Raw genomic sequence first — 26,461 nt, 5'->3', positions numbered from 1 at the left:
GTCCTCAGGGTAAGTGGGCCATGAGGGTTATTCTTTCTGAGTGGGAGGCAGGGTGTACAGACGTTCCGGACTTCCTGCTCTAACCAGTCAATAGCGATGAGAGCTTGGAAAAGTTATCCAACATTTGCTTTACCGTCCTGACCTGTAAAATAATAGCAAGCAGTACTTACCTTGAGTAGTTATCTGAGAGTTAAGCTAATATATAACGGTAAAGCACGTCGTCAGCGCTCAGAGAACTGCTATTGTTATTAAAAGACTCTATTTGAATACGGAAATGGAGGCCCCGGGAGAGAAGAATGCCTAGTCACAGAGCAAATAAGTAACCAAGTTAAGACTGCAATACAGGTCTCCTGCTTTCCTGCCCAGTATTCTGTCCCTCGTCCTCAGTTCCCAGACGGTCGTACATGTTCACAAGAGAGGGGAAGGGTTGTTGGTGGAGGTGTGCAAGAGAGAAGAGCCAAGATTAAGGCTTTCGGAGCTGAATTACAGCTTCTGAACGACTGAAACGAAGTTGACGTGGATGCCTGTGCAGAAGGACTGGCTCCTTCCGAACCTCCAGAGTATCCGGCTCCTGGAACTAAAGCCTTTCTACTGCATTTTGGGAATTGGGGCGGGCTCATCCCTGGTGCTTGGCGGGACGTGTAGTCCTTTCCCCTCCTCTCTTTCCCAACTCGCCTGCTTCTGAGGCCCCCTTCCCTTAATCTTTCCCATCAAGCCCCGCGCGAGCGCCGACTATTGATTGGCTGCGGGGAGCAGGCGGCTCTGCCGGCAGCGGTTACCCAGGGTTTCCGGTGCGAGACCAGAGCGGGCGAAGCCGTCAGGACGTCAGTGGTGGGGTCCGTACCCCGAAGACTAGAGGGAGAAGGCTATCAAGGGTCTGTATTTCTAAGTGCTTTCGCCCAGTAGGGAGAATCACACAGATTCTACGCGAGGGTTCAGGCCGGGGGGCAGGGCTGAGGCTTGTGCGCGTGCGCGGGCGGTGGGAGGGCGGGCGGCGCCTGCGGTGTGAGGGCGCGCGCGCGGAGCGTAGGTGGCTGTGCGCGCGAAGGTACGGGGGCCCACGTGGAACCCGGGAGGCGGGGGAGGGACCGGGAAGCGAGCGTTCCGCCACGTCAGTCACCGGCTGCAAGCCAATCCCAAGCTTAGCGGTTCCTGAGGGGGCCGCATTGTGCCGGGAAGAGGCTGCTGCAGGAAAAAGGAGGCCTTTCCTCCTCCGCTACTGGAACAGCTTTCCGAAAACCTACCAGGGCACACCAGGCTCCCCTGACTCGCCAGAGACCAGGAGTACCTTTGGTTCCCTACCGGAAAGGCCGGCCAGTTTAAGAAGCTTTGTGCATCCGGTGTCGGGATTTCTTTTCCAGGCTGAGAATTTCGAAGTCTGGAAAATAGCGAGAGTGCTTGTTTCTGTAGGATCTGCTTCTCACCTGACATTGCAAACCACAATGAAGAACCAAGACAAAAAGAATGGGGCTGCCAAACAATCAGGCAACACTTCCAACCCAAAAAGCAATCCGGGGCAAGCGGAAGCAGGAACAGAGGGAGCCCAGGGGCTGCCGAGTCAGTCGGCCTCTGCGACAGAAGCTGAAGGTTCCTCCAGCCAGGCTCCCGGGAATACAGAGGGTGTGTGCCGGTTCTGCTTTTCCAGCAGGCAGGGGGAGGAGTTTGTAGTGCGCCAGTCCAGCTCCTGGAGTTAGCGGGCCCTTTTTATACCCAGAAAGAAAATGGGAACGACAATGCTGAGTGTGAGATCCCCACCGTGTCCTAGGGGTAACAGGATTAAATAGGGTGGCAGTCAAATGAAACACCAAACTGAAAGTCCAGATTAGAATCACCTCATGCAGCAGTGGGTGATTACTCTTTAGAATTGAGGCATTTCTTGAACTTTTTTAATATCAAGAAATTATTTTCCTGGGGCGGAGAAGGGGGTTGGCTAGACAGTGAGGTCCTGCTACATGCCGTCTCTCCAGGCTGGATGTTTTACTTACTTGGTTTCTTTTATACTCAAACATGGTTGGGTGGTAGTGGAAAATAGATGTCATTCTATCGGTAAATAAACTGAGGCTTTAAAAAGTTAGGCAACACTTAAACCAAACCAGTTAGTATGGGCCTGAAAAATCTCTGCCAGTGGTATAACCATCTTATTTCGCACTCTGTCCCTCATCCTCTCCAGTAGGAGCACAAGCCAAAACTGCTCAGTCTGGTGCCCTCCGTGATGTCTCTGAGGAGCTGAGCCGCCAGCTGGAAGATATCCTGAGTACGTACTGCTTGGACAACAATCAGGGCGGCCCAGGTGAAGATGGTGCACAGGGTGAGCCTACTGAACTCGAAGATGCAGAGAAGTCCCGGACCTATGCCACAAGGAATGGGGAGCCTGAGCCAGAGACTCCAGTGGTCAATGGTGAGAAGGAGACCTCCAAGGGGGAGCCAGGCACAAATGAGATCCGGGCAAGTGATGAGGTGGGAGACCGAGACCACCGAAGGCCGCAGGAGAAGAAGAAAATCAAGGGTCTGGGTGAGCAGAGGGCTGCTACTTATGAGGTGGGTGAGGGGAGGGAGTTTGGACCTGACACTCCTTGGGCTGGCCTGCTCTGCTAGGATTCAGAGGAACCCCTGCTTCCCAGAGCAGTGTATTCTACTGGTTTAATCATATCCGGGGCATGGGGCCATGGCACAAAGATGTGCGTGTTCACTACACAACAGCTTCTGGCCTTGGGAGTGAGTGAGAACCAAAATCCAACCTGCTGTCTTGAGAAGATGGAAAGTACGGGGCCTGGTGGACTCCTATGCCATCCAGCACCATTTCTCACCCGTGCAACGTTGGGCAAGGTCTTTCTCCTCCCTGGGCCTTGGTAGTCACTTCTCTGCAGTAAGAGAATTGGACTAGACCAGGATTAAATACTCAGATAAGCCAAGCTAGTCAAGAGAGTCATCCAAAAGGTTGACTGCCACTTGGTCCCAGCGAGTCAATAGCATGCAAAACTACAGGTTTAGTCTAGACAGCCTTCTTTTTTTTTTTTTAAGAAAAGCCAGTTGCATGCAATTTCTAGATTTTTAACAGCTGGCAACTGATATGCTAGGAGCCAAACAAAACCCATCTATGGGTGAATTTGGCCTGTGAGCTGGTGATTTGCAGGCTCCACACTGATCTCTTCCCTCCCAGGGCTGCCACTTCAGAAGCCTGGTGCTGTGCTATGCACGCAGCCCTCCAGGGAGACAGAGGGAAGAATCCAGCTCAGGCACAGGCAGTGGGTGAAAGTCATTTGGGTGAGAGTGGAGATAGGGGGCTAGCGTGTCTTAAAGGATCAAAGTTAGGTGGTGTTGTACCCATGCCTTAGTGCTTGCTGATCCACACCCTGTCATCCCGAGTTAAAGTTTTTTTTTGTTTGTTTCCAATTTTAGTGTTAAATATTGGAAGTTCCTTGTTTGACTACCTCCGTTGATAAAGTAGTTCTAAAGGAGACCAATTCCTTTTTGCCCTCTTTCTCTTACAGAAGGGCCTTCCTTGCATTGAACAGTAGTGGGGAATTCACAGGTGGGACACTTAGTAAACCTGTTGGCAGAGCAGGCAGGTTTTTTCTCCCACTTCTGGTGCTCACCAAGAAGATTCCACAGAGATTCAGTCATTCATTTAGTATTTGTTGAGCATGTCCTCTGTGATGGGCACTAGGGGCAGCAGCAGGCTACAGTGATAGGCAGAACTAAGTTGGTCTCAGCCCTCAGGGAGCTCACAGACTAGCAGGGAAGGCAGCCAGTTCAACAAGCAAATATAAAGTATTGATAGGGGAGGGCTGTCTCAAGGTGGAAGAGTATAGGCCCAGGCCTGGGGGGCTCTACCAGAGAAGGGGGTACATGGTACATGCTTATGCTCCCTGTACTTTGCAGGAAAGGAGATTACGTTACTGATGCAGACGTTGAACACGCTGAGTACCCCAGAGGAGAAGCTGGCAGCTCTGTGCAAGAAGTATGCTGAACTGGTCAGTCCTCCGCCTTCTCCTTGCACCATCTCTGCCTTGGAAAGTCAGCACACCACCCAGCATGGGGTTGAGGGTACAAGGGCAGATGGGTGGCGTAATTCCTGTTCAACTTCTTTGAGCCTTTTCTTCATCTAACTTAGGGGTCAAGTCCCAGCCAGCCTCTTCCAGGCTGACAGTAAGGAGAAATTTCACATTCCAGTGGAAGAGACCTAGCTGCTTGCCTGAGTCCCACGTACCATGTCACCTCTCCCCTGTGTTCTTCAATATGCTTCTCCCCCAAATACGGAAATGTCCAGTGCCATCATCACACTTAATAAAATTAGTCACATAATAATCTCTTAACCCCCAGTCCATAGTTAAATTCCCCAGTTTTTAAAAATGTCAAGTTTGACTAAGTCAGGGTCCAGAGGAGGTCCGTGTATTACGTTGGGTTGTTATGACGGTTTTTTTTCCCTGTTTACTCCAAAGCAGTTTTCATCTTACTGCCCTGCTCTTTTTCCTACAACATTGACTTATGGCAGATCACTTGTCCTGTAGAGTACCCTCCTTTCTCACTTTGTGGTGGCATTTCACTTGTCTGTTTACCTCCTTAAAGAGGAAGTTGGCTCTAGAAGCTTAGTCCAAATCAGGTTCAAGTTTTTTGACAAGAATTCTTTGTAGTTGGATCACTGGAAAAATGGTGTAGTCTTTCCCCATCAGAATTTGAATGAACAGATTCATCCACTGGAGGTTATTGTCTAATTACTTGATTTTAAATTCTTTCATTTCGTTCACATTTAGTAGCTGGAATTCTCCTGTAAGGAACTTTTCTCATCTATAAAGTGGGGGAAATCATACCTGCCTAATGGGTTGTTATGATACTTAAATAAAGCAAAGGATGTGGAAAAGATACCACTCTTTCAGAGTGATCCAGCCATGGAAAGATCGATGGTGGCAGAAGAGGAAGAAGTGAGTTGCTAGAATGATGTTCTAGAGGAGATAAGAGGAGATAGGATCCATTGCACCAGGAAAGGGGTTCGTTTTGGTGAAAAGCAGGGCAGGGCCCTCATGGCAAGAGAACAGGTGTAGGTGGACTGGCAGGTATGGAGCCTGTGCCCCTGCCCCTCTGGTTGCTTCTGTGTCCTGGGGGAATGGAAGTGATCATTTTAGCCGGGGCAGGGGAGATTTGAAGAGAAGGATGAAGTAGTTGTCTATAAGAATGTGAATAATATGAGGAATGTAGTAGAGCTGCTGGGCAAACCAGGGGCAGTGGTGGTCATGAATTTTCAAGTGAGATTCTTTCAGCAAGGGCTGCTTCAGGGCCGCTGCAGGGTAAGCAGGAAGTTGATGTGCTAGGTTTGGGATTTTTCTGGAAAAGAGGGACAAAAGAGTTGAGGGCTTAACGAATCTAAGCTGGGTGAGAATGTACGTGATTATTTAAAGGAAAGTGGAAGGCCCTGACCAGCATGGCTCAGTGGGTTGGGCATTTTCCTGCAAAGTGAAAAGGTCACCAGTTCGATTTCCGGTCTGGGAACATGCCTGGGTTGGGGGCTTGTGAGAAGCAACCCATCGATGTTTCTCTCCCTCTCTTTCTCCCTCCCCCCATCTACCCCTCTCTGAAAAATAAATAAATCTTTTAAAAAATAATAAAAGCAAGTGAAAGGCTGTTCGGGTCAGTGGATTAAACGTCTAGTAGGGCAGTAGGTCTTTTGGGACCACAGACAGTGATTAGAGGGGCTGGGCTGGGAAGATAGGTGGTGGTGCTGGCTTGGGGTGAGATTCTGGAGGTGAGTGTGGTTACAGGTGCTGAGAGTGGCCAGTTGGAATGTGGCTGGCCAGATGTGCTGTGAGTCTAAGATATGCATCAGGTTTAACAGACCTAAGGAAAAGGAAAACTGTAAAATATATCAAAAATTTTAATGTTAGCCCTGGCTGGTGTAGCTCAGTGGATTGAGCGTGGGCCTGCGAACCAGACAATCGCGGTTTGATTCCCGGGGTTGCAGGCCAGTTCCCAGCAGGGGATGCATGAAAGGCAACCATACATTGATGTTTCTCTCCCTCTCTCCTTCCCTTCCCCTCTAAAGATAAATAAATAAAATATTTTTTTAAAAAAATTTAATGTTGATTACAGATTGAAATTATAATGTTTAGATATTAAAGTTAATTTTACCTTTTTTAATGTGGCTACTAGGCAACTGTAATTGTACACTTGAGCTGAGTTCTGTCTACTGTACAGCACGAGCAGGCTCATGGGAGATGGAGCTAAGCTAGGAGAGGGTGGGGTCCGAGGGGAGGTTAAGGACTGTGAGGTCAGGGAGTCAGAAGAATTGTCTGTCGATAGTGAATGAAGAGGCCGAGATGATAATAGGAGTCGTGTTGGGGAAAGAAATGGTGCACCAGTGCTAAAGTCTTGGAGGCGGGAGTGATGGGGTCTGTTGAGCACAGAGGGGTAGCAGGTGGTGGTCTCATCTGAGGGCCTGACTGTCTCCAGACTTGGGGGAACATAATGGTCTGAGAGTCCTGAGAGCTTTGTCCCTCGGGTCAGGGCTGGGAGGAAAACGGGGGTGAACTGGCTGCATAGCTCTGCTGGCCTTGTTTTAGTGTCCATCTCTGTACCCTAGAGGTAAGGGGCCCTTCGGTTATTGTGAGGAACATGTGGATCACCTCTGGAGTCAGGGGAGATGGTCAGGTCAACTCAGGGGGGACCCTGGATCACCACAGGGAGAGCCTCACAGGGCACTCATCTGCCCTTCTGTCCCTAGCTGGAGGAGCACCGGAACTCCCAGAAGCAGATGAAGCTCCTGCAAAAGAAGCAGAGCCAGCTGGTGCAGGAGAAGGACCACTTGCGCGGCGAGCACAGCAAGGCCATCCTGGCCCGCAGCAAGCTCGAGAGCCTGTGCCGAGAGTTGCAGCGCCACAACCGTTCCCTCAAGGTAGGCTGCCTGGGCCCCGAGTCAGCTGGTTACCTTGACTTCCATTTATCTTTGGTGGCTTTCCTCTTAAAAACTAGCACAGGCTTCAGTGTGGAAATAGGTTACCCTAGTAATGCTCTACCTTAGCAAGAACTACTTGCAACCATTTGACATGTACTTGTATTAGGTAAGGTAAAGGCTAAGGAGCAGCTCTGGCTGGTGTGGCTCAGTGGATTAAGTGCTGGCCTGCAAACCAAAAGATTGCTAGTTAGGGCACATGTCTGGGTCGCAGGCTGGGTCCACGGGGCAACAGAGCGCTATTTCCCACTCTTTCGCCCTCCCTTCCCCTCTCTCTGAAAACAAATAAATAAAACCTTAAAGGGGGGGGCGGTGCTAAGGAGCAAAGAGAACCCAGAGAGCAGGCCTTCAGGAGTTTTCAGTTCCATCACAGCTCCCAGGTAAGTCCAGCGCCAACCTGCAGCTCTTCTCCCAAAGTTGGTCAGTCAGGAATGCGGGTCCTTTATCCTGTTCTAGGGCGGGGTCGCTCTGGTTAAAGCCTGGTCACTGCTGTGACCTCCAGGTCATTTTTGTGCATATATCCTTTATATGTTTTTCAGTTTGGATTGGAAATATTTTGCAGCTTGCTTTCCTTGTTTTTAGTTTGTCTTTTAAAATGTTCCAGTTTTAATATAAATTTGATATAAGGGATTCAAAGGTGACAGAAACATAACAAATCAAAATAATTGTCACCCACCGGCCTGAACCCCAGTGCCCAGCAGAAAGCACTGGGATATAAACCTACTAATACGTGTTTAAGTGCAACCTTTTAACTTCTGTCTATGAATTAAATCTTATGTAGTTTTTAAAATGAAAGTATTGTACACGTATTGTTCCACGTTCTCCGCCGTAATGCCGTGACACAGTGCCTTCCCTTCCCTTTCAGTTCATATAGGGCTGGCTCATTCTGTTTAACAATACCATCATATGGAAATATTATATATTTCATAAGTGTTCTAATTTGGGTATTTTAGACTTTTTTCACTTTCTATATTAAATATGGAGAGCTTCAGTGAAAATTCTTGTTACATATGTGCCTGGCTGATTATATAGATTTTATCTAGAGGATAAATCTCAGCAGTGAAGTGTCTAGGTCAAAGAGTGTACAAATTTTAAATTTTAATAGATTTTCCCAGGTTGCCTTCCCACTAACAGTGTCTGGGTGCCTATTCTGCACAGCCTTGTGAACCCTGGGCATTACTGAATTTTACCTACTTGATTGGGGGTGGAGGGGGTCAAAGATGAAAGCATATTAAAACGAGACTACTCAATAGGTCTGGAAGAACAGGCTTTAGGAGATCCAGAGTTTTTAGAATGGCAGTTACATGTCTGCCTGCATTTTTCTAGAGAGAGAGTATCTCACTTGATGTCATCTGAGATACAGAAGGGTCCATTAGGAGCCCCATCGAATGACATCTTGGAGCCTGGCTACTTCTCACTGGAGAGCAGGGAGGGCTATCGACAGAGATCATTCTGGGTTAGTCGGGGGAGCCTTGTAAGGCTGGTGGCTGGGGAACAGCAGATGATGGAGCCAGGGCTGACTTCTCTTCTCAGGAAGAAGGTGTGCAGCGGGCCCGGGAGGAGGAAGAGAAACGCAAGGAGGTGACCTCCCACTTCCAGGTGACGCTGAATGACATTCAGCTGCAGATGGAGCAGCACAATGAGCGCAATTCCAAGCTGCGCCAGGAGAACATGGAGTTGGCCGAGAGGCTCAAGAAGCTGATTGAGCAGTATGAGCTGCGAGAGGAGGTGAGGTGTGCGGACAGCCGCCACAGCCAGGGAAGTGGGCGGTTCTGGGCGTGTGGCAGGCGACGGGACAGCGCTCCCCAGGCTTCCTTCCATTCTCTGGCTCTTCCTGCTCCTTCCTTGCAGGGGAGCGTTATTGTGCATCCTTGTGTAGACAAGGAATTGAGGTCAGGAAAAGAGAATGTCCCACAGCCACATGACCACAGATCCACAGTGTCGGTCCTAAATGCTAGGGCCCAGCATCTCATAGAATTAGAACTGTTCTACTGTTGAGATGGAGATAAGTTCCCGTTCTCTGTATTACACAGCATAACCACAGCCTGGCCTTGCTTCTGGCAACACCCTAAATCAGACACATTAATATTTATGCAATTTCAGAGTATACACACCTAGATCATAATTAGCTGTACAGAGGTACAGGTTGGGTTTGTCTGATAATTTTCGTTTTCAGAATTGCTGTGATTTTGAAATCACAAGGGAAGAGCAGGACCTGTGGTCAGTGATCAACTCTAAAGGCTACATCCTCTTGATCTCTTGCTGCTCTGCTGCCCCTGTCCCCAGAAAGGACAGGATGTCACTGCCTTGGCTGGCATTGGCTGCTTCCCAGGGCACTTGAATCACTCTCTTTGGTCCCCATGTGACAGTCACTTGTCTGTTCTGGGCCTCTGTTTCCTTGTCATGAAAAGGGAGACTGGCAGCTACCTTGTAGCTCTGAACCAGGCCGCTGCCTAGACCCTAGGGGTGTGGTGGTAGGTGATGAGTGGGCTGGGCAAGACCCTGCCTCCTTAGGCTTACAGTCCAGTGTGGCGGTCATTGTGTGCAGGGCCTAGAGGGGCGTCCCCTGACCCACCCCGTCTTTTCCCTATATCTTGTCCTCTGGGAACAAGGCTGCTTGTGACGCATTTGGTTTGAGAGGAGTTGGTCTGGTTCTTGTCCCTTAGCACTGAGAGACGTGGAGGCTCACTGAGCCACCACATAGAGAGGCACCTACTTCAAGAATCTGAGGACTCCCTTCCTCTCCTGCCACCCCGCACCCCCGCTTCACCCCAGGGCTCACAGTAAGACTTGGTCCTGCCTGCAGAGGCAGACGTGTGGGAGCCCAGGCCCTGTGCTCCTCATTTACACCCCGCCCCCAGTAGAGTCGGGCACTGCCATCCTGCCCCCCGAGCCTCTGGACTTCACATCACGGGCGACTGAAGCTCATCATGTCCCACACTGGACACATGCCCAAGCCACCTTCCCTTCTTATTCAAAAAATACATAAAATTCCCACATCCCACTTTTCGGTTGCTTTTACCTTTGAGGTAGCTCTTGAGTCCACCACCTTTGCCCTCTCTGTGTTCTCTCGCCCTGCCCCAGTTCTCAGGGCTGCTCCTGCAGTTGGGACAGCCGTTCCCCGGGATAGCAAAGCTTCACCCACAGGTAGAGCAGAGGTGGGCCAGGAGCTCTGCCAGTAGCGCTGCGCTGTTGTGTCAGCAGGGGTGTCGTTTTTGCCCTTTTTTCCTACTGACAGGGGAGTCAGGCCATAAAAGTGAGGGTTGTCAGCTGATGATTTGATCTTTCTTGCGGCTAGCGATTTAGATATTTTTTGTTTGGCTTCCTGGGAGCTGATTTCATCCACAAACCCCTGTGCTCACCCAGGACTGACTGAGTGGAAGAGAAATAGAGTGAGGTTGGGAAGCAGGCTCTCCAGGGACTGGGGACCCACGCGCTATGGCACGCGCAGGAGTCCAGCATGTGGGACTGAGGCGGGAGGCTGGTGGGGGAGCCTGTTGCCACTGGGCCTCCCCCAGAAAGGGAGTTCCTGATGGGTGGACCCCCCCACCATGCTTTCCTGCAGCACATCGACAAAGTCTTCAAACACAAGGACCTGCAGCAGCAGCTGGTGGACGCCAAGCTCCAGCAGGCCCAGGAGATGCTGAAGGAGGCAGAGGAGAGGCACCAGCGGGAGAAGGATTTTGTGAGGCTCAGGCCCTGGGAGTGGGGGGTCTTGGAAGAGGTGGGTTGGGTTCTGACTTAGGTCATAGTCAGGTTTTATGGGGAAAGTTGCTGCCTGGCCAGATCAGGGCGCTGCTTCCTCAGATACCAGTCAGAGAGCAGGAAGTCTCTGTAGGTTCTGACCTGTATGGCAACACGCACGCACGCATGCACATAAACTGTCCCTTGAGGCTTCTGACAGGGTCTGGTGTCCTGTCTTGGAAATAGCTCCTCAAAGAGGCAGTGGAGTCCCAGAGAATGTGTGAGCTGATGAAGCAACAGGAGACCCACCTGAAACAGCAGGTGAGACTGTGTGTCCTGACCCTGTGCCCCCAAGGTCCCCTCCCTGGGTCCCATCCTGGGGGGCAAAATGGGACCCACATTCTAGGACTGCTGTGTGACCTTGCTGAGTCTTTGTTCCCTCTGGACCCACCCGGCACCTGTGTGGTGGTGACCAGGTGGCCAGGTGGGCTCGAAGGGCCTCATTCCTAGTCGGAAGTGTGGTGCTGCTTTGGAGGAGGTGGAGACAGACTTTTTTTAATTTAATTATTGTTCAAGTACAGTTCTCTGTTTTTTACTCCCATCCCAACCCACCCCCAGATGGTGGCTTTTAATTCTATAAATTATACTGCATTCCAGAAAAAAACATTTGAAAACAAACATAGGTAGTGTATCTCTCCACACCACGCCCCTCTCCTTTCTTAGAAAGTGAATAAAAACTTTATTCTCTTTAAAAAAAAAAGGCAAGAAGAAAAGAAAGAGAAAACAAACAGGCAAAATCTGTCAGCCTGAATTCTCCTTTCCAGGCTTCTGTAAAGGAAAATGGTATCTCAGTAGAACTGTTGGGTCAGAGGGCCAAGGGCAGGTCCGAGTCTGTTGATGAGAAGTGCCCGCAAGGGAAGTTCAGACTTAACCTGTGGGCTTCTTTCTTACTCAGCTTGCCCTGTACACGGAGAAGTTTGAAGAGTTCCAGAACACTCTTTCCAAAAGCAGTGAGGTGTTCACAACATTCAAACAAGAGATGGAAAAGGTAACACTGCCCCAGGCTGGGTGTGGCTACAGGGACACAAACAGTGTCCTTCAGGATGGGGCACCTCACTGGGGGTGTTCACAGCCACAGTGTGATCGGGGCCAAGGGAAGGCTGTGAGGAGGGGTCACCGCCTTTGCCCCCATGAAGGAAGTGTCAGTGGTGTGGGCACCTTCCAGGTTTTCCTGGAGGAGGCTCTGTCTTGTCCATCCCAGTTAGGAGCGGTGGACAGTTAACTTGAGGGGCTAAGGGGGCACCGAAAGCACTGGCTGTGTCCTGTACGCCTTGCCTGCCCTCGTGGGACCATTACCCCACCTTGGCATCACAGATACAGATAGTCTTGCACCCTGACCATTTATTTCCTCTGTCTGTCATGTAACCCAGATGACTAAGAAGATCAAGAAGCTGGAGAAAGAAACGACCATGTACCGGTCCCGGTGGGAGAGCAGCAACAAGGCCCTGCTGGAGATGGCTGAAGAGGTGGGCCGAGTGCACCCTGCAGCCAGGGGCGGGGGGTGCGGTTACCAAGTATCGGGCTGTTTTCTGTAGTTCTGGGTGAGTGATGCATCTAGCGTGGAGTGGGGCCAGGTACTTTTGTCCAGGTCCAGGGTGCGGCCAGCTTTTCCCAGGGGAGGTGGTGAGGCCTACAGTGGAACCAAAAAATAAACTAAAGAAAGGAATAAAAGAGCAGGGGAGACAAGGGGTGCCAGTGATGTATGTAGTGTGTATGCAGTGGCCCTGGTTATTTGGCTTTGTGGCTTGAGATGTAAGAGGGTAAGAGTGCTGGGGCCCCTACTGCATCCAGACCTGCTGAATGTCTTCGATATGCCCTTTATTGAACCTTCCCTCCAGACCTGTGAGGTTGATGTTAGTAGACAAGTTTAACACATAGAGAGATAGACTCAAAAGCCAGATAACTTTGCCAAGATCATCTGGTGGATAAATGGAGGAATATATTGTCTCTAAGCCATGACCCTCCCCTACACCACACTGTCCTCAACTGACAGCTGGGTCTTGGCGTAAACCAGAGCTGTTTACTTGAAAGGAGCCAGCTTTGGACTCTAGTCTGTTCCCAGCGTTGTTAAAGTGTGAATGTTTTCTACCAAGTGGCAGTGTCAGGTGGAGGGTTGATGGCAGGCTCCCTTTTCTCCCTAGAAAACACTCCGGGACAAAGAGCTGGAGGGCCTGCAGGTGAAAATCCAGCGGCTGGAGAAGCTGTGCCGGGCACTGCAGACAGAGCGCAATGACCTGAACAAGAGGGTCCAGGACCTGAGTGCTGGGGGCCAGGGCCCCCTCACCGAAAGCAGCCCTGAACAAAGGCCAGAGGCTGCCACTGCGTCCAAGGAGCAGGGTGGCGAGGGGTCTGGGGCCCGAGCACCTAGCTCCCCAGGAGCCACAGGAGCTCCTTGCTGCCCTGGAGCACCAAGCACAGAAGCATCTGGCCAAACAGGGCCCCAGGAGCCCGCCTCCACCACTGCCTAGGGAGCCTGACCCTGGGGGCATGCTGGGAAGGGAGTGAGCCACCCAGCCAGGCCTGTCCTGTGCAAGGCTCCCACTGCTAAGCAATTCAGTGCTGAGGCCTAGGGCACTCTGACCTCGCTGGCATCTGACACTTCGCAGTTTTGGATTTTGTGGGTCAGTTTTACGTACATAGGACATGTGCAAGGCCTCGTACATTTATATCTGTAAGTGTAAAATAGGCTTGCATTGGAGGTGGGGTGTGTACAGATGAACTCAGTGGCTCTTCTGTGAGCTAAAGTGGAGCTGTCATCTGTGTAGTTGCCTTCACAGTGACCTGGCAGGACAAGTGACTTGAACATTTTCTGCCTGAGTTGAGGCTCAGACCCCTCCCTCCCTGCCCTTCAGGGATGGTAACAAGTGACACACCCAGGCCTTGACCATGTTTCTCTTGTTAGCGGGGCTTGGGCAGCTCTGGCTCTCCTAGCTCCCCTGGAAGCTCCTTGGCTATTCTTAACCCGGAGGGGGTCCCCAGGCAGAGCCTTGGCGGGGCACTCAGAGCTGGTGTTCAAACCACTTTCCTGCCCAGGACAGGGACCTGGAGAATGTTTCTGTGTGGAATGGTGCACTGGTAGGGAGCCCCTTGGGCACCGCTTCTCCTGCCCTCTGGCAGTGTCAGGACCAGGCCAATGATGCTTCTCAGTAGCCTTATCATTCACAGGTGCCTCTAGCCTGCACAAATGATTGACAAGAGATCACCCAAAGGATTCTTTCTGAAGGTTTTTTGGTTTTTGTTTCTGTTGCACGTGATAGTGTTTGTGTTGAGGACCTTCGGAGGGAGAAGTGCTCTATCAGTCGTGCCTGGGTTCCTGGCCTCTGGTAACCCCACCCTCCCCGCCCCACCTGGCACCTCTGTCCTGTTGGTGCTTAGGTTTCCCATCTGATGGAATCAAACTGTAGCAAGAGAAAGGAAAGGGCTTCTCATGGTCTTACCACAAGCACCTGTGTGGGTCTCAACCTGGAAGGCCGCCGCCAGTTCCCATCACCGCTGTCTGTGCAGCAGTTGCTGAGCCCCAGGGGATCGACTGTCCCCGCTGGCAGTATGGGTGTTTCTGCTTCCTGCCCTTGCCCTAGTGTGTAGTCCTTGAGGTTTGCTCTCGTTCTGTTGTCCAAGGAATAAGATCTGAGGTGTATCCTTGACACCCCACTTGTGTGGGAGCCCCAGCTCTCATCTGACAACTGATGGGTAAGAATGAGACTCAGCAATTGACTGAACCCCAGAAATCCACAGAATGACTGCAGATACTTATATCAGTCCTTCTCCCGTACCCATACTCCCCACCCCTTCCACGTCACCCCATACTCTGGAAGTTCTGTTGGCTGCACACTTGCTGGGGTGTCACCTGGTCTTTGAATAGAGCGGTTTTCTGGAGCAACACAGTCTTGGGTCAGGAAGCAAGGCTCTGCTGGGCTCGGGGTGCTACACTCCACCTCCATTTTCATACAGGCCCTTTCATCTTTCACAACTAGCCTACTCTTTCAGCCCTTAAATCCCTCTCATAAAATAGGTTCGTGAAGTGTTAAGTACTCCTAAACCGTGTTCTGACTTAGACCAGAGATGGCAAATGCAAGGTACACCATTTCTTCTCTGACCCCATAGTAGGTACCACTAATCTGCTTTGGAGTATTTCCTGCTCATTCCTGGTATTTCCTCCTTTCTCATGGTTTGCTCAGCAGCCAGTATAAGTGCTGAGACCTGTTTACCATCCCTGGCTAAGATACTGCTCTCCTGTGGAGAGAGAAGTGTTTCCTAAGGTCGTCTTCCCCTCTGAAATGCCTGTGTCTAGAATGGTCCCTGCCCATGCCTCTTCCTGGTCCAGTAAGGCTCTGTCCCCCAGCCTCTGCCAGGCTGAGGTACATGAGAGCCACAGCCCCATACAGGGTTTGCTGAGCTATGGAAACAGGGAAGAGGCAGAAGCTCCCACCTGCCCCCTTTATAGATCAGGTAGGCCTGCAGTGGCCCGTGTGATTCCCTGCCTGTTTCAGCTACCTCTTAAAGCCTGTGGGGGTTAGTGGGGCAGGGGCTGTTGGAGCCCAGAGTGGTGGGGTGGGAACTTGGCACAGCAGCCCTCTGAAACCAGGTCTAGCTTTGCAGAGCTACAGTGAGCAAGGCGGCCCCAGCAGGACTTCCCAGGTCTGAAGTAATAGGCCCTGGGCAGGGTAGACAGCACCTTTGCTCTCAGCTCTGGGCATCCTGGCCGGGCATGGGTGGGGACCCCATTTCTCTAACGCCATTGACCAAATCTTAATCACTACAGCTGCTCTGCTTGCTCTGCTTCCAAAGTCAGCCCAGGCACCTGGGTGCTACCCACGCCAGCCAGGAGCCTGGTCCTGACGCGAGGGAGGCGGCCTCTGGGAAGGCCAGCGCCTTCCTCACTGGGGTGGGTCCCGTGCACATGACCTCAGTTGTAGGACCAAGAGCCGTGCTGGTTTCTTAGACTGCTAGCTTTTTCTCCAGGGGCCCACAGTGGGCAAGGCTCATGGCCCAGCGCCCTTGGCTCTGCTGAAAGTGATTCGTGTTCACCATGTCGGCTGAGAATTTCATGTGCACCGGATTCTGAGAGGTGTCGCAGCACTTTTTTTAAAATTTGTGTTTGTTTTCTGTGAGGTTTTTGGACCACAGGTGGGGCTCAGGCACTTTTCTGTAAGAGAATGTTAACGTCGGTGAAGGTGGTTATTTTCCCTTTCACCCCATTGTGGCCCTGCTGAGGGCTGACCAAGAGGCCAGTGGGGCTGCCCTGGTGTCTGTGGGGGAGGGCCGAGGCCTGCCCAGCTGATTCTCCAGCTGCTGCTCAGCCCTCCCACCGTGCACAGTATAGAGGGTCACCCCAGGGACAGCCAGGCACCTGCCTGGGGGTGGGGTGCTGCCATCTGTCCCTATCACTGCTTCCCTCCTGGCCCAGCTTGACCTCCCAGATTTGTTTGAAGCTGTGCTGACAGCTTTTTTTTTTTTTTGGTCTCATTTTGGTATTCACAACAGCCAGGGATTTGATTTTGATGTATTTTAAACCACATTAAATAAAAAAGTCTGTTGCCTTACTATTTCTCTCCTGACTTTTGTGGTCACTTGGTGCTTCGGGATCCATCCAGTCATCACTGATTTGCTGGACCTGCTGCCAGGCCTCCAGCCGTGCCAGGACCCGGATCTGCTGAAGTGCCCTCCCTTCCTGCAGCCCTGGGTTCTCTGGAGCCGCCTGAGTGGAGCCCTCGGCAAAGTTGGCACCACTGCTCATGTGTGTATGAGCACCGGAGGTGATTTTCACTCAGTCAGAACTCGTCCCTGTCCACCCCACCCCCACCCAGGGCTCACAGGCTGCTGAGGGAAAAGGGGCTTTGAGATGTAGAAAGGACGGCGGTGCTGTGGGACCAGGAGGGAAGCCTGTACCTTCAGCAAGGGAATAGGCATGGACACGTGGAAGGGCCTGTGGCGCAAAGGGCAGGCGGAAGTGTGATCACTTCCTTCAGTTAGTAACTGGTCCACCTCGTGATGCAGGTGCACGGGAGCGTGGTGGAGGCGATGAGGCAGGGGCAGATAAATCACCAGGAGCCTGTGTGCCAGGTGAAGAAATTTGGGCTAGATCCAGAGGGCAGGGGGACAGGTAGAATCCAGGAGGAAGGCAAAAAACAAGGACAGCCAAAATGTAGTCATACGCCAACTGAGGTCCAAATTAAGGTGAGTGGACATCACTACTCTCTGGGGCAGCATCTTCTGGCCCTGGCCCACCAGGGACCTCCAAGTTCCTTTGGTTTTGGGCATTCCTTGACAAGACCACATTCTGCATGCAGTTCTTAAAAGTAAACTGGGCACTGGCTGGTGTAGCTCAGTGGAGTCAGCGCGGGCCTGGGAACTAGGATCGCAGTTCAATTCCCAGTCAGGGCACATGCCTGGGTTGCAGGCCAGTTCCCAGCAAGGGACACGAGAGGCAACCATACATTGATATTTCTAAGCCTGTCTCCTTTCCTTCCCCTCTAGAGATAAATAAATAAAATCTTAAAAAAAAAAAAGTAAACTGGTTTCTTGCCCTGGCCAGGTAGCTCAGTTGGTTATAGCTTTGTCTGGGTCCCTGGCCAGGGCACACAGAAGCAGCAACCAATGAGTGCATAAACAAGTGGAACAACAAATTCGCTCTCAAATCTTTTTTTTTTTTTTTTTTTTTTAATGAACTGGTTTCTTAAACACTCCTGTTCACCCACCCCAAGCCTCGGTGTAAAAGCTGAGGATCCTGCTCTGGCCAGTGTAGCTCAGTGGATTGAGCACAGGTCTGTGAAGCAAGGGGTTGCTGGTTCGATTCCCAGTCAGGGCACATGCCCAGGTTGCAGGCCAGGTCTGCAGTAGGGGACACATGAGAGGCAACCACACATTGATGTTTCTCTCCCACTCTTTCTCCTTCCCATCCCCTCCAAAAATAAATAAATAAAATATTTTTCTTTAAAACTAAGAAAAGTTGAAGATCCTGTGTGGCAGTCATCCTGGATGGCTCGCTCAGCGCCCTGCTCTCTCTGAGGGCTGGGCTGGCACGAAGAGCCATATGTGAATGGCCAACGAATGACAGACAAGTGTCTTTCCCTCCAGCCCTCCACAGGCAGACGTGTCCACACTGGTGGTGACAGTCCCCATAGAGCCTCTGCCCCTTCCAGTCAGGGTCCTAATGCAAAGATATTTTTCTGTGCTGGCCACATTGTTTCCGAAGGTCCCTGGGAGGCCGTCAGAGGAGTCCTCTACAGGCCTGGAGCTCTGAGCAAAGCAGCTCCGAAAGTCTCTTTACCTTAGCGGTGCTCCAGGCCCTCTGCCACTCTCCTAGAGGGGCCCTGGTGCCACTTTCTAGCAGTTCTGGTTGGGGAGGACAGCGGCTTCTGGGTGTCTTCTCTGCCTAGGCAGGCCCCTCCCTCAGATCCCTGCTCGCTGAAAAAGTCCTCGGTTAATGTCCCCCCCTTCTGGAATACGGTGCTGGAAGCACCAGGAAGAGTTCTGCTGGCCAGGAACCTGCGGAAGCAGTGCCTGCCCCTCCCTGGCTCGGCCTGAGGCCCAGGCCCAGGCCCTGGGAAGCAGGCCCCTGCCCAGTGGTAGGGGAAGGGGTGGGACAGCTGTGTGGCTGCTCTGTGGGAGTTATTTGAGACTGTAGGGCAGCCTGGCGGAGAAAATGCTTGTCTCCTGTTGCATCAGATGCTTCTCTGAGGACCTGAGCTGGAAGCCTAGGCCAGGTCTTTAAATAGCTGCCCCATTGATCTGCCCCCTCCTCCCACCTGGGGCAGCACCAAGCAGCCCAGGGTCAGCCTCCCTCACCCGCTCAGATTTCCCGGTGGGAGGGGAGCAGATGCAGTCAAGCACCGGTAATCTCGCGAGTTTCCACTCACCTGATGCTTTTCACAAGGGTCTCCTAGGCCTGGGGTGGGGAGGGGGCGGGTTTGGTCCGGTCACTTCCTCAGCCACCGAGTTCAGCCCCCAACGCTCACCAGCGAGGAGGTGTCTGGTCAGTGGGAGGAGCATTGTTGCCCTGAAAGACTATTGTAGGCTTTCGGTAAAATGAGACGATGACAGTGTCTTCTGTCAGGGTTGCCGAGGGTCAAATGACCATAAAGTGCTTAACAGGAGACCTGGACTCACCTGATAGATGTTTGTCTTGAAGTTTCTTCCTGCTGCTGCTGCCACTTCTGTACTTCTTATGTGCTGCTGTTCTTTTTCTCTCTCTTCTCCCTCTTTCCATTCTTCTTTCTAACAAAGCCACCACCATTTTGTGAGACTGTAGTTTTTCTCCAAAACTGATGGGAAAGGCAAAAAGGTTTTGAGATGGCCATCACACAACCATCAAAGTCACCTTGTTCAAGTGAGAAGGCGAAGTCATGAAAGGGACAGCATAATAAATGTGGGGACGCTTTCCCATCTTACTCCATCCCCAGCACTAAAGGTCACTTTCTCTTTAAATGCAAATTACCTCCCGCCAGCTAGGCTTCCACCCCTTCTGTTCCCAGTAGGAGAGTACTGAGGGCGGAGGAACACGTATCTAAGCATCACTCCAGACCCCAAACCTCCAGGTCAGTTGCCCCGAGGGAGGAGGGTGGAGTGGGAGGGGAGGGGGGCAGCCATTTAGGATCTTGGTTCCCGAGCTGAGCGATCCCTTTGGCACATGGCTTAGGGAGTTGAGTGTGGGAAATAGATCCCAGGTCGTCCCCAGCGGTTCCTGGGCAGCAAAGGCTCCCACTCCAGTTCTTCTATCAAGTCCCTAATTGGCCCAAGCCGCCGCCCCAGGTCTCCCCTCCACCACACCCCTCAGTGCCAGCCGGCCTGGTGCCAATTTAAAGGCTTATGCCCCCAGCACCACCACCATCCCAGAGGGCAGAATCAGGCTTGGTGGCGGCAGCTTGGAAGGAGCAGCTCTGGAAAACCCCCAGAAAGGGCCCCCAGACCTCCCCGGGGAGGGCGCCAGCAACCTGGGCTTGCAGGCAGGGTCGCACTGGAGGCCGAGCGGTGCCAGTCACAAGCCAGCCATTGTCGGTCGAGCCAAGGAAGCCAGCTGCTGCCCACCACCCACCCTAGCTGAACCCAAGCAGGGACTTTCTGAGTAGGGAGGGTAAAGCAGCTGGAAACATGTCCCAGGGAACTTCTGGGAGTTGCCTGGTGTTTGCGGTTGGGGATGGGGGGAAACCCACTCTGAGCCCACCCTACACACTATGGCTCCTCCCGCTGTTAGCCATCCTCTGGTGGTCGGTGCTTGGTGTCCTCACGCCTCAGTCACCTTCCATGTAGATGCTCCCAGCATCTGCCTAGGCAGTTGATAAATAGCACAGTGCCTGGCTAAGACACCCCTAATCTTTTTGAGCTCCTGCCAGCTCACATCCATTGTCCCTTCCTCCACATTTCCTCGGTCAGCTCCACCCCTCAGCTATTGGGGCAGGAAACTCCAGCAGCCTCAGGAGAATCATATGGGGTGCAACCCTTTCAGGTGGCATTGGAGGGCGGGGTGGGGACCTGAGTGGGCCTCCAAAGGTCCTTCAACTACAGATCCATAACCCCAACCCTAATGGGGGTAGGGAGTTGGCCCTGGCATCTAGCCCTGCCCGTACTGGACAGATGAGGGGACAGAGACCCTGACATGTTAAGGGAGAGTTGGACAGAGGCCCTTTGCAATTCTCAGGGGATGACGGGCGAGGGGATGACTTTGCCCCTCACATCTCAGTGGGGCTGCCTCCCACACAGGGCCTGAATCCCAGCCAGCGTCAATGGAGGACAAGAAGAAGAAAAGGAGTCCCAAGCCCTGCCTGACCCAGCCTGCTGCAGCCCCAGGAACACTCCGCAGGGTCCCTGTGCCCACCAGCCACAGTGGCTCCTTGGCTCTGGGCCTCCCACATCTGCCGTCCCCCAAACAGAGGGCCAAATTCAAGAGGTGAGTACAGAAGGAAAGTAGGGCAGGGAGGGAGGGACCCTAACTCTGGGCTGAACCCTATGGGCAGGAAGGTAAAGGGGGTCTTAGCCTGTAGGTACTAAGCAATAATTGACACCATCCCTGGGCTTGACCCTGAGAACCCAAATGCTCAGACCCAGGTCCTGTCCTCAAGTGTGTGGGGAAAGGCCAGTGTGGTGACACCCCTCACAGCAGGGAGTGAGTGAGCAGCCCAGCCACCAGGAAGTCAGAGTCAGAGGAGGCTGGTCAGCACACTGGACAGGGAGAGTGTTCTAAGGGGCTTGCCTAGCACACGTGTGGGAGAAAAATGCCGCCTGGAAGGTTCAGGGAACCCCAGGTGCTTTGGTGGCCCTGGAGTGTGATGGAGGAGTAAATGGCGAGGAGATACTCAGGTATACAACTCAAATTCCTTGCTTAATTTTTTAAATTAAATGTATTGGGTTGACATTGGTTAATAAGGTCACATAGGTGTCAGGTGTACATTTCTGTGCTGCATAGCCTATACATTGCATCGTGTGCCCACCATCCATCCAAAGTCAAACCATCTTCCATCACCATATATTTGGCCCCCTTTACCCACTACTACCCCCACTTCCCTCTGGTAACCACTATGCTGTTGTCTGTGTCCAGGGGTTTCAGTTTTATATCCCACCTATGAGCGAAATCCTATGGTTCTCAGTGTTTTTTAACTGACTTATTTCACTTAGCATAACATTCTCAACATCCATCCATGGCTTAATTTTTTGAATGATTGGGAATCTGCATTCTACCCTACAAGGGGTCTGTGTTCATGTATGTTCTTTCCCTGACTGCCGTGTTTTCCTATGGCTTTGATGCCCCCCGCCTCAGGGGCATGTTTTGGGACAGCCACTGTGAGCATCGAGGAAGCGCAGGGCTGGGGCAGGAATAGGAAGGAATGCAATAGGAGAGTGGAGGTGGAGGGTGGGCTGGGCTGGGAAGGTCCTTAATTGTTATCCTGAGGGCACTGGAAAATTCAAAACAGTTTTTAAATAGAAGAGGGGCAGAAAGATATTGTGGGGAGAGATAAGATGGCTCTCACAGCAATAAGGGAGTCCTGTCCCCAATTCACTGAGGACCAGTGAAAATAAGTGACTGTCACAGGAAGAATGAGTGGGGGTCAGACAGGAATCTAGGAGCCCCTTGCTAGGCAGAGCTCTGGCTGTACCAGCAGCAGAGAAAGACATTTTGACTCCTTACCCTTACCCCCTCCTCACCCGTTCCCTTCCCTTTCCCAGTCCTGGTGTCCAGGGTGGGGCCACAAGAACAAGCATCCATTTATGTTGGAGAGTGGACAGGAAGATGCATCAGTACATAGACAGCACAAAAGACCTAAGGGTACCTCGCTGCCTCCACCCCGTGACCTTGGTCATGTCCACCCCCCAGGGTAGGCAAGGAGAAATGCCGCCCAGTGCTGGCTGGAGGTGGGGCTGGCCCTGCAGGCACCCCACTGCAGCACTCATTCCTGACTGAGGTGACTGACGTTTATGAGATGGAGGGGGGACTGCTGAATCTGCTCAATGACTTCCACTCAGGCCGGCTGCAGGCCTTTGGTGAGTCCTGGGGGCTGGGCTCAGAGGGCGTGTGGGTGGGGCTGGAGGACCTGGTCTCTGGTGGGCGGCAGGGACCAAGGCCCCCGAGTCGCTCCCAGGGCTCAGTCAGGTGCTGTCCAGGGAAGGAATGCTCCTTCGAGCAGCTGGAGCACGTGCGGGAGATGCAGGAGAAGCTGGCCCGGCTGCACTTCAGCCTGGACGTGTGTGGGGAAGAGGAGGAAGAGGAAGAGGAAGAGGATGGGGTCACTGAGGGGCTGCCTGAGGAGCAGAAGAAGACCATGGCTGACCGAAACCTGGACCAGCTGCTTAGCAATGTGGGTCAAGGCTGGGTGCTTCGGTTCCCGGGGGCATGAAGGGGTGGGGGAGGTACATGCTCCTAAGGCCATTACTGGTCTCTCGGTGAAAAGCTGGAGGTGCATGAGGTTGAGCTCTGGGCCCCTCAATCTCCACCAGAAGATGGCACCCAGAACATCTGGGGTTCGGCCTGGTGCCTCTCCTGACAGGGAATTCTCTTTCTCTCCACAGCTGGAAGATCTTAGTAATTCTATGTATCCTTTCCAGGGGACCCTATAGTGTGTACGTGTGTATGTGCCTCCCAAAGATGATGTCAGTTTCCTCTTCCCTACCGCCATCCAGGGATATTTACATATAACCAACATCTCCACACCTGTGTCCCACTGAGTCAGAATCAACCACAGGCTGACCCCACCCAAGAAAAGGAGTGCAGGAAGACTTTCCCAAATATCAGGAGACAGCTGGTTGCAGGAAATACGTTTTACCTCCGTATCTAAATCTTGGCAAATACTTGAGCTGACGCTAATCCATTGCAAAGCTTCACTAGTGGCTTCCTAATCTTTCAGCACTCAACAGTCATTTTCACCGGTTTCGATCACTAGTCCTAGTCAGAAGTGGTGCGGATGCAAACGCCTGTATGATTTAGACCAAAAGGCGATGGGGTAAGCCACCTAGCAAAAAGGGCAGGCGAGGACTGCAACCTCAGACCTCGGACCACCCGAGTCCCTTGCGCAGCCCCTTTCCCCAGTTGGGGAAACAGCCTGCGCGGGACGGGAAGGCCGGGCTGAAAAGACCGGTCCAAACAGCTGATCCTTGACTGGAAAAGACAGAAACTGCACCTGGCGGAGAACGCGGAACCTGAGGAACAGGCAGCTGTGTAGATGTCGGACCCAGCCAGGCCCAGCCTGCCCCTTCTCATTCCCTTCAAACTGTGACTTTTTACGAACTCGACTGTATATTCCGCAGCCCCCCAGGTGCTATGGGGAGGGGGGCATTAGATGGAATTAAACTACAAAGAAAGAAAGAAAGCGGCTCCGTGACCTCCGTCTCCTCACTGCGTCTTTACTCTGCTGGGGCGCCGCGGCCTCGGCGAATACACCCCTGCGCGGCACACTTGGCACACCTTTTCGGGAATGAAGCTCCGGGAGTAGGGTCGGGCGCCCAGGGCCTCCAGCCTAAACCACGTGAGGCGGTTGCTGGGAGACGGCGGGGCGGGGCCTGCGTTGGCCCGCGCGCGGTGCGGACTAATGACGCACTGTACAGGCGCCGGCAGTTGGCTCCCGATGGAGCGGGAGCAGTTGGTGCGGAAGGTGGTCTTGTTGCAGGTGCGGGGAGGGCGGAGGGTGCACATGGTTACCCCCATGGGATTTCGGGCTAAGACCTTCCAACGAGATGAGGCTGTCACGTTTAGTTACCTATCCGCGTGCCCACTTCTGCAGGTACCAACCCGTCCCCACCGTGCTAAAGAGTGTTGGCACTCACGGACCCTGACCCCTGACCCCCGACCCCCGCAGTACCAGCACCCACCGCTCCCACCACACGCTCCTGCGGCAGCGTGGAAATGGTAGCAAGGGCCTTAAATTGAAGAAAGGGACACAGTCCAACATGCTCCCTTGAAGCCCCTGAGCCCCAGCACAGTGCATCACTTACCCTTTTCCCGTGGCTGGGTCCTCTCTTGCAGCCACTGGGATGACCTCCCCAGGAGAATCTGTAAAGACGCCTTCACCTTTGCAATCATGAGGGTTTTCTTTCCTCTCCTTTTCTATACCAGGCCTGCGTCCGGGGTTTCCTGGCCCGACGCCATTTCCAGAGTCTACGGGCTGAGTATGAGGCTGTTGTACGAGAGCTCGACGGTGATCTGGGCACGCTACAATGGACTGAGGGCTGGATTCCCAGACCTAAGTTTCTCCCACAGGTAGTATACATCCTAGGGGGAGGAGGGACCTGGGTAGGGCATTCGAGGGAATGGTAGAATCCACCCTTCTTGCTGACAAGCTTTTCTCAATGGAAGAGGCAGCAGACTTCCTCACACCCCAATCCCAAATCCCCACTAACCTGTAAGCTAAATCATGGCACTCAGGTACTTGGAGGGTTTAGCCCTGGGGTTCTCATACCTTTCTGACTGATTGCTCAGAAGGCAAAATCCCATCGGACCTGGAAAGCCAGAGAGAGGGTACCAAAGCCAGAACAGGAACCATGGAGCTGCTTCTCACGTAAGGAGCCTGAGAGAGAAGTCATCCCGGAGGAGATGGTGCTGAAGAAGTCAGGAGAGAGCTCGGCAAACTCAGACAGTCTTCCCTGCAGAGATGACAGCCCGTGGCTTCGGGATGAGCAGAGCAGGAAAACCGGGAAACCCAACCAAGAGAAGATCAGAGATATGTCAAGGATGGAGAACCCAGGTTCATCTCTGCTAGATCAAGGCAAGCGCTGATCTTCTCTGGGACTCAGCTTTCCTACCTGAAAAGTGAAAGGCTTTTTCTAGATAAGCTGCATCCTTTTCCTTCTTCCTTCTGCCTGGTTGAGTGCAACTCATGGGCAGGGGAGGGTCCCAGGGTCTTCTGCTAGGCCAGCGCCCCATGTCTACCCCTCAAGGCTTTCTCTTTCTTTCCTCCTGCCTTCACAGAAGCCGAAGGTCCAGGACTGCCCCACAGGCCAGCTGAGCTCCAAGACCTCCAGTACCGCCGCAGCCACTTGGCCATGGAACTGCTCTGGCTACAGCAGGCCATCAATAGCCGTAAGGAGGTAAGCACTAATTTGGAAGCCTCTGTGCACATTTAGGGCCAAGGGTGGCAGTTAGAGAGACACCTCCTGCCATGGCCACACACACCTTCCCAGTACAGTGTCTGTTCTCTTCCCCAACAGTACTTAACTCTCAGACAAACACTGCAATCCCCAGAGGCGAGCCCAGACCACAGGGGACAGGCCTGTGAGAGAGCTGGCTCACAACCAGGCCCACCACTGGAAGACCAGTGCTGCAGAGCCAGAACCGCTGGAGAGCCAGGCCATGCAGATGCCTCTTGCTGGAGGCTCAAGTCACAACCCCACAAATCCCCAGAAAGACTGGCCACTACAGACAAAGCCACTGTCAGGAACAAGTACAGGGACTCATGTCGCAGGAGGGCTGGACCACAGCTGCCCATACCATCAGATAACCAGACCATGGAGAATAGACTCACCAAAGAGCCACACCATGGGGACCAGACCTTTAGAGGGGCCTGCCTGCAGCTGACAAAACTTCGGGAGGACCAGACTCCTAAAGGCCTCAAACCTAAGGGTCCCTGTTCTGGAAAGGCCAGAACACAGCTACCCACGCTCCATGTAGACCTGAATACTGAAGACAGGTCTCCCAGAGGGCCAGACCACAAAAAGCTGGAGTGCCAACGAGCTAGGCCACGAGAGTTGGGCCTCTCAGAAGACCGTGTCATCTGGGATGGGACTTCAGCAGAACATGATGGCCAGGATCTCTGGAAGACTAAACCACCCAAGGGCCAGACCGCCTATAATAACAGCTCTAGAGATAGAGCTTCCAAGGAGCCTAGCTCTGAAGGATGGAAAAACCAGAGGACTGGATCATGGAGATCAAGGCCATCTGAAAAACTGTCTTCCACAGGGTCAGACAGCATAGAAGAGCACCACTGGAGGGGCAAGCTGTGGAAAACAGGACCACCAGGCTAGTCCCTGGGGTGGCGGAGGTCCAAGGGCTGTACAAGGGCAAGGAGACGGGTCCTCATCCTCAATCTCTGGTACCAGCTCTACATCCTGCCCCTCCCTTGGTGGCCAGTGGGGCCAAGAAATGCTGGAGCAAAAGGCTGACACCAGTACAGGGAGAGGAGGGAGAAGGACATGCTTTCATCCTCTGCCTGTGGCTCAGTGCGAATTCTGGACAGGGAGTTACTGGTTAAGTGGGAGACCTGATGGAGAATAAAGGTATTTCTTGGATTCTGAGCCTGGTTGCATTCATCTTGTGCCTGTGGTAAGGACAGACTCGGGGCCTTCCCATCACTT

The 26,461-nt window shown here is 52.7% G+C and overlaps 3 protein-coding genes and 1 long non-coding RNA gene across 13 annotated transcripts; 3 read left to right on the top strand and 1 right to left on the bottom strand.

Annotated features, from left to right (window-relative positions):
- Nucleotides 1-734: 734 nt before the first annotated feature.
- TXLNA (taxilin alpha) lies at nucleotides 735-16,231 on the top strand. Of its 3 annotated transcripts, none has more exons than XM_037149455.2 (11): nucleotides 735-875; nucleotides 1,411-1,620; nucleotides 2,174-2,512; nucleotides 3,883-3,974; nucleotides 6,716-6,886; nucleotides 8,477-8,671; nucleotides 10,509-10,628; nucleotides 10,874-10,948; nucleotides 11,583-11,675; nucleotides 12,058-12,153; nucleotides 12,829-16,231. In XM_037149455.2, exons 2-11 carry the CDS (start codon nucleotides 1,443-1,445, stop codon nucleotides 13,153-13,155), a joined length of 1,686 nt encoding a protein of 561 aa, XP_037005350.2. In that variant the 5' UTR covers nucleotides 735-875; nucleotides 1,411-1,442; the 3' UTR covers nucleotides 13,156-16,231. The 3 variants fall into 3 exon arrangements, with proteins under 3 accessions (XP_037005350.2, XP_037005347.2, XP_037005349.2); XM_037149452.2 differs by having other exon boundaries at nucleotides 2,171-2,512; XM_037149454.2 differs by having other exon boundaries at nucleotides 1,362-1,620; nucleotides 2,171-2,512.
- A 1,119-nt stretch (nucleotides 16,232-17,350) lies between these two features.
- On the bottom strand, nucleotides 17,351-24,659 carry LOC119052310 (uncharacterized). Of its 4 annotated transcripts, XR_008390723.1 has the most exons (6): nucleotides 24,571-24,659; nucleotides 24,107-24,383; nucleotides 18,797-18,951; nucleotides 18,547-18,694; nucleotides 17,958-18,094; nucleotides 17,351-17,518 (listed from the first exon to the last, which is right to left on the bottom strand). It is a non-coding gene; the product is annotated as an uncharacterized LOC119052310 (long non-coding RNA). The 4 variants fall into 4 exon arrangements; XR_005083096.2 differs by lacking the exons at nucleotides 24,107-24,383; nucleotides 24,571-24,659 and having other exon boundaries at nucleotides 18,547-18,704; nucleotides 18,797-19,609; XR_005083095.2 differs by lacking the exons at nucleotides 24,107-24,383; nucleotides 24,571-24,659 and having other exon boundaries at nucleotides 18,797-19,609.
- On the top strand, nucleotides 19,161-23,504 carry CCDC28B (coiled-coil domain containing 28B). Of its 2 annotated transcripts, none has more exons than XM_037149465.2 (6): nucleotides 19,161-19,224; nucleotides 20,387-20,573; nucleotides 21,996-22,162; nucleotides 22,283-22,476; nucleotides 22,688-22,710; nucleotides 23,283-23,504. In XM_037149465.2, the coding sequence occupies exons 2-6, from the start codon at nucleotides 20,410-20,412 to the stop codon at nucleotides 23,335-23,337; spliced, it is 603 nt and encodes a 200-aa protein (XP_037005360.1). In that variant the 5' UTR covers nucleotides 19,161-19,224; nucleotides 20,387-20,409; the 3' UTR covers nucleotides 23,338-23,504. The 2 variants fall into 2 exon arrangements, with proteins under 2 accessions (XP_037005360.1, XP_037005361.1); XM_037149466.2 differs by having other exon boundaries at nucleotides 19,170-19,224; nucleotides 20,367-20,573.
- IQCC (IQ motif containing C) lies at nucleotides 23,690-26,401 on the top strand. 4 transcript variants are annotated; one of them, XM_037149459.2, is made up of 5 exons: nucleotides 23,690-23,781; nucleotides 24,228-24,371; nucleotides 24,675-24,876; nucleotides 25,080-25,198; nucleotides 25,319-26,401. In XM_037149459.2, the coding sequence occupies exons 1-5, from the start codon at nucleotides 23,704-23,706 to the stop codon at nucleotides 26,129-26,131; spliced, it is 1,356 nt and encodes a 451-aa protein (XP_037005354.2). In that variant the 5' UTR covers nucleotides 23,690-23,703; the 3' UTR covers nucleotides 26,132-26,401. The 4 variants fall into 4 exon arrangements, with proteins under 4 accessions (XP_037005354.2, XP_037005358.2, XP_037005356.2 ...); XM_037149463.2 differs by having other exon boundaries at nucleotides 24,591-24,876; XM_037149461.2 differs by lacking the exon at nucleotides 23,690-23,781 and adding an exon at nucleotides 23,789-23,895 and having other exon boundaries at nucleotides 24,761-24,876.
- Nucleotides 26,402-26,461: the final 60 nt, after the last annotated feature.

This window comes from Artibeus jamaicensis, unplaced genomic scaffold (genome assembly GCF_021234435.1).
Source record: "Artibeus jamaicensis isolate MK-2021 breed Jamaican fruit bat unplaced genomic scaffold, CSHL_Jam_final scaffold_847, whole genome shotgun sequence".
NCBI classification, from domain to species: domain Eukaryota; kingdom Metazoa; phylum Chordata; class Mammalia; order Chiroptera; family Phyllostomidae; genus Artibeus; species Artibeus jamaicensis.
Note: the sequence above shows the minus strand (reverse complement) of the source record. Positions and strands in the feature narration are given on the sequence as shown.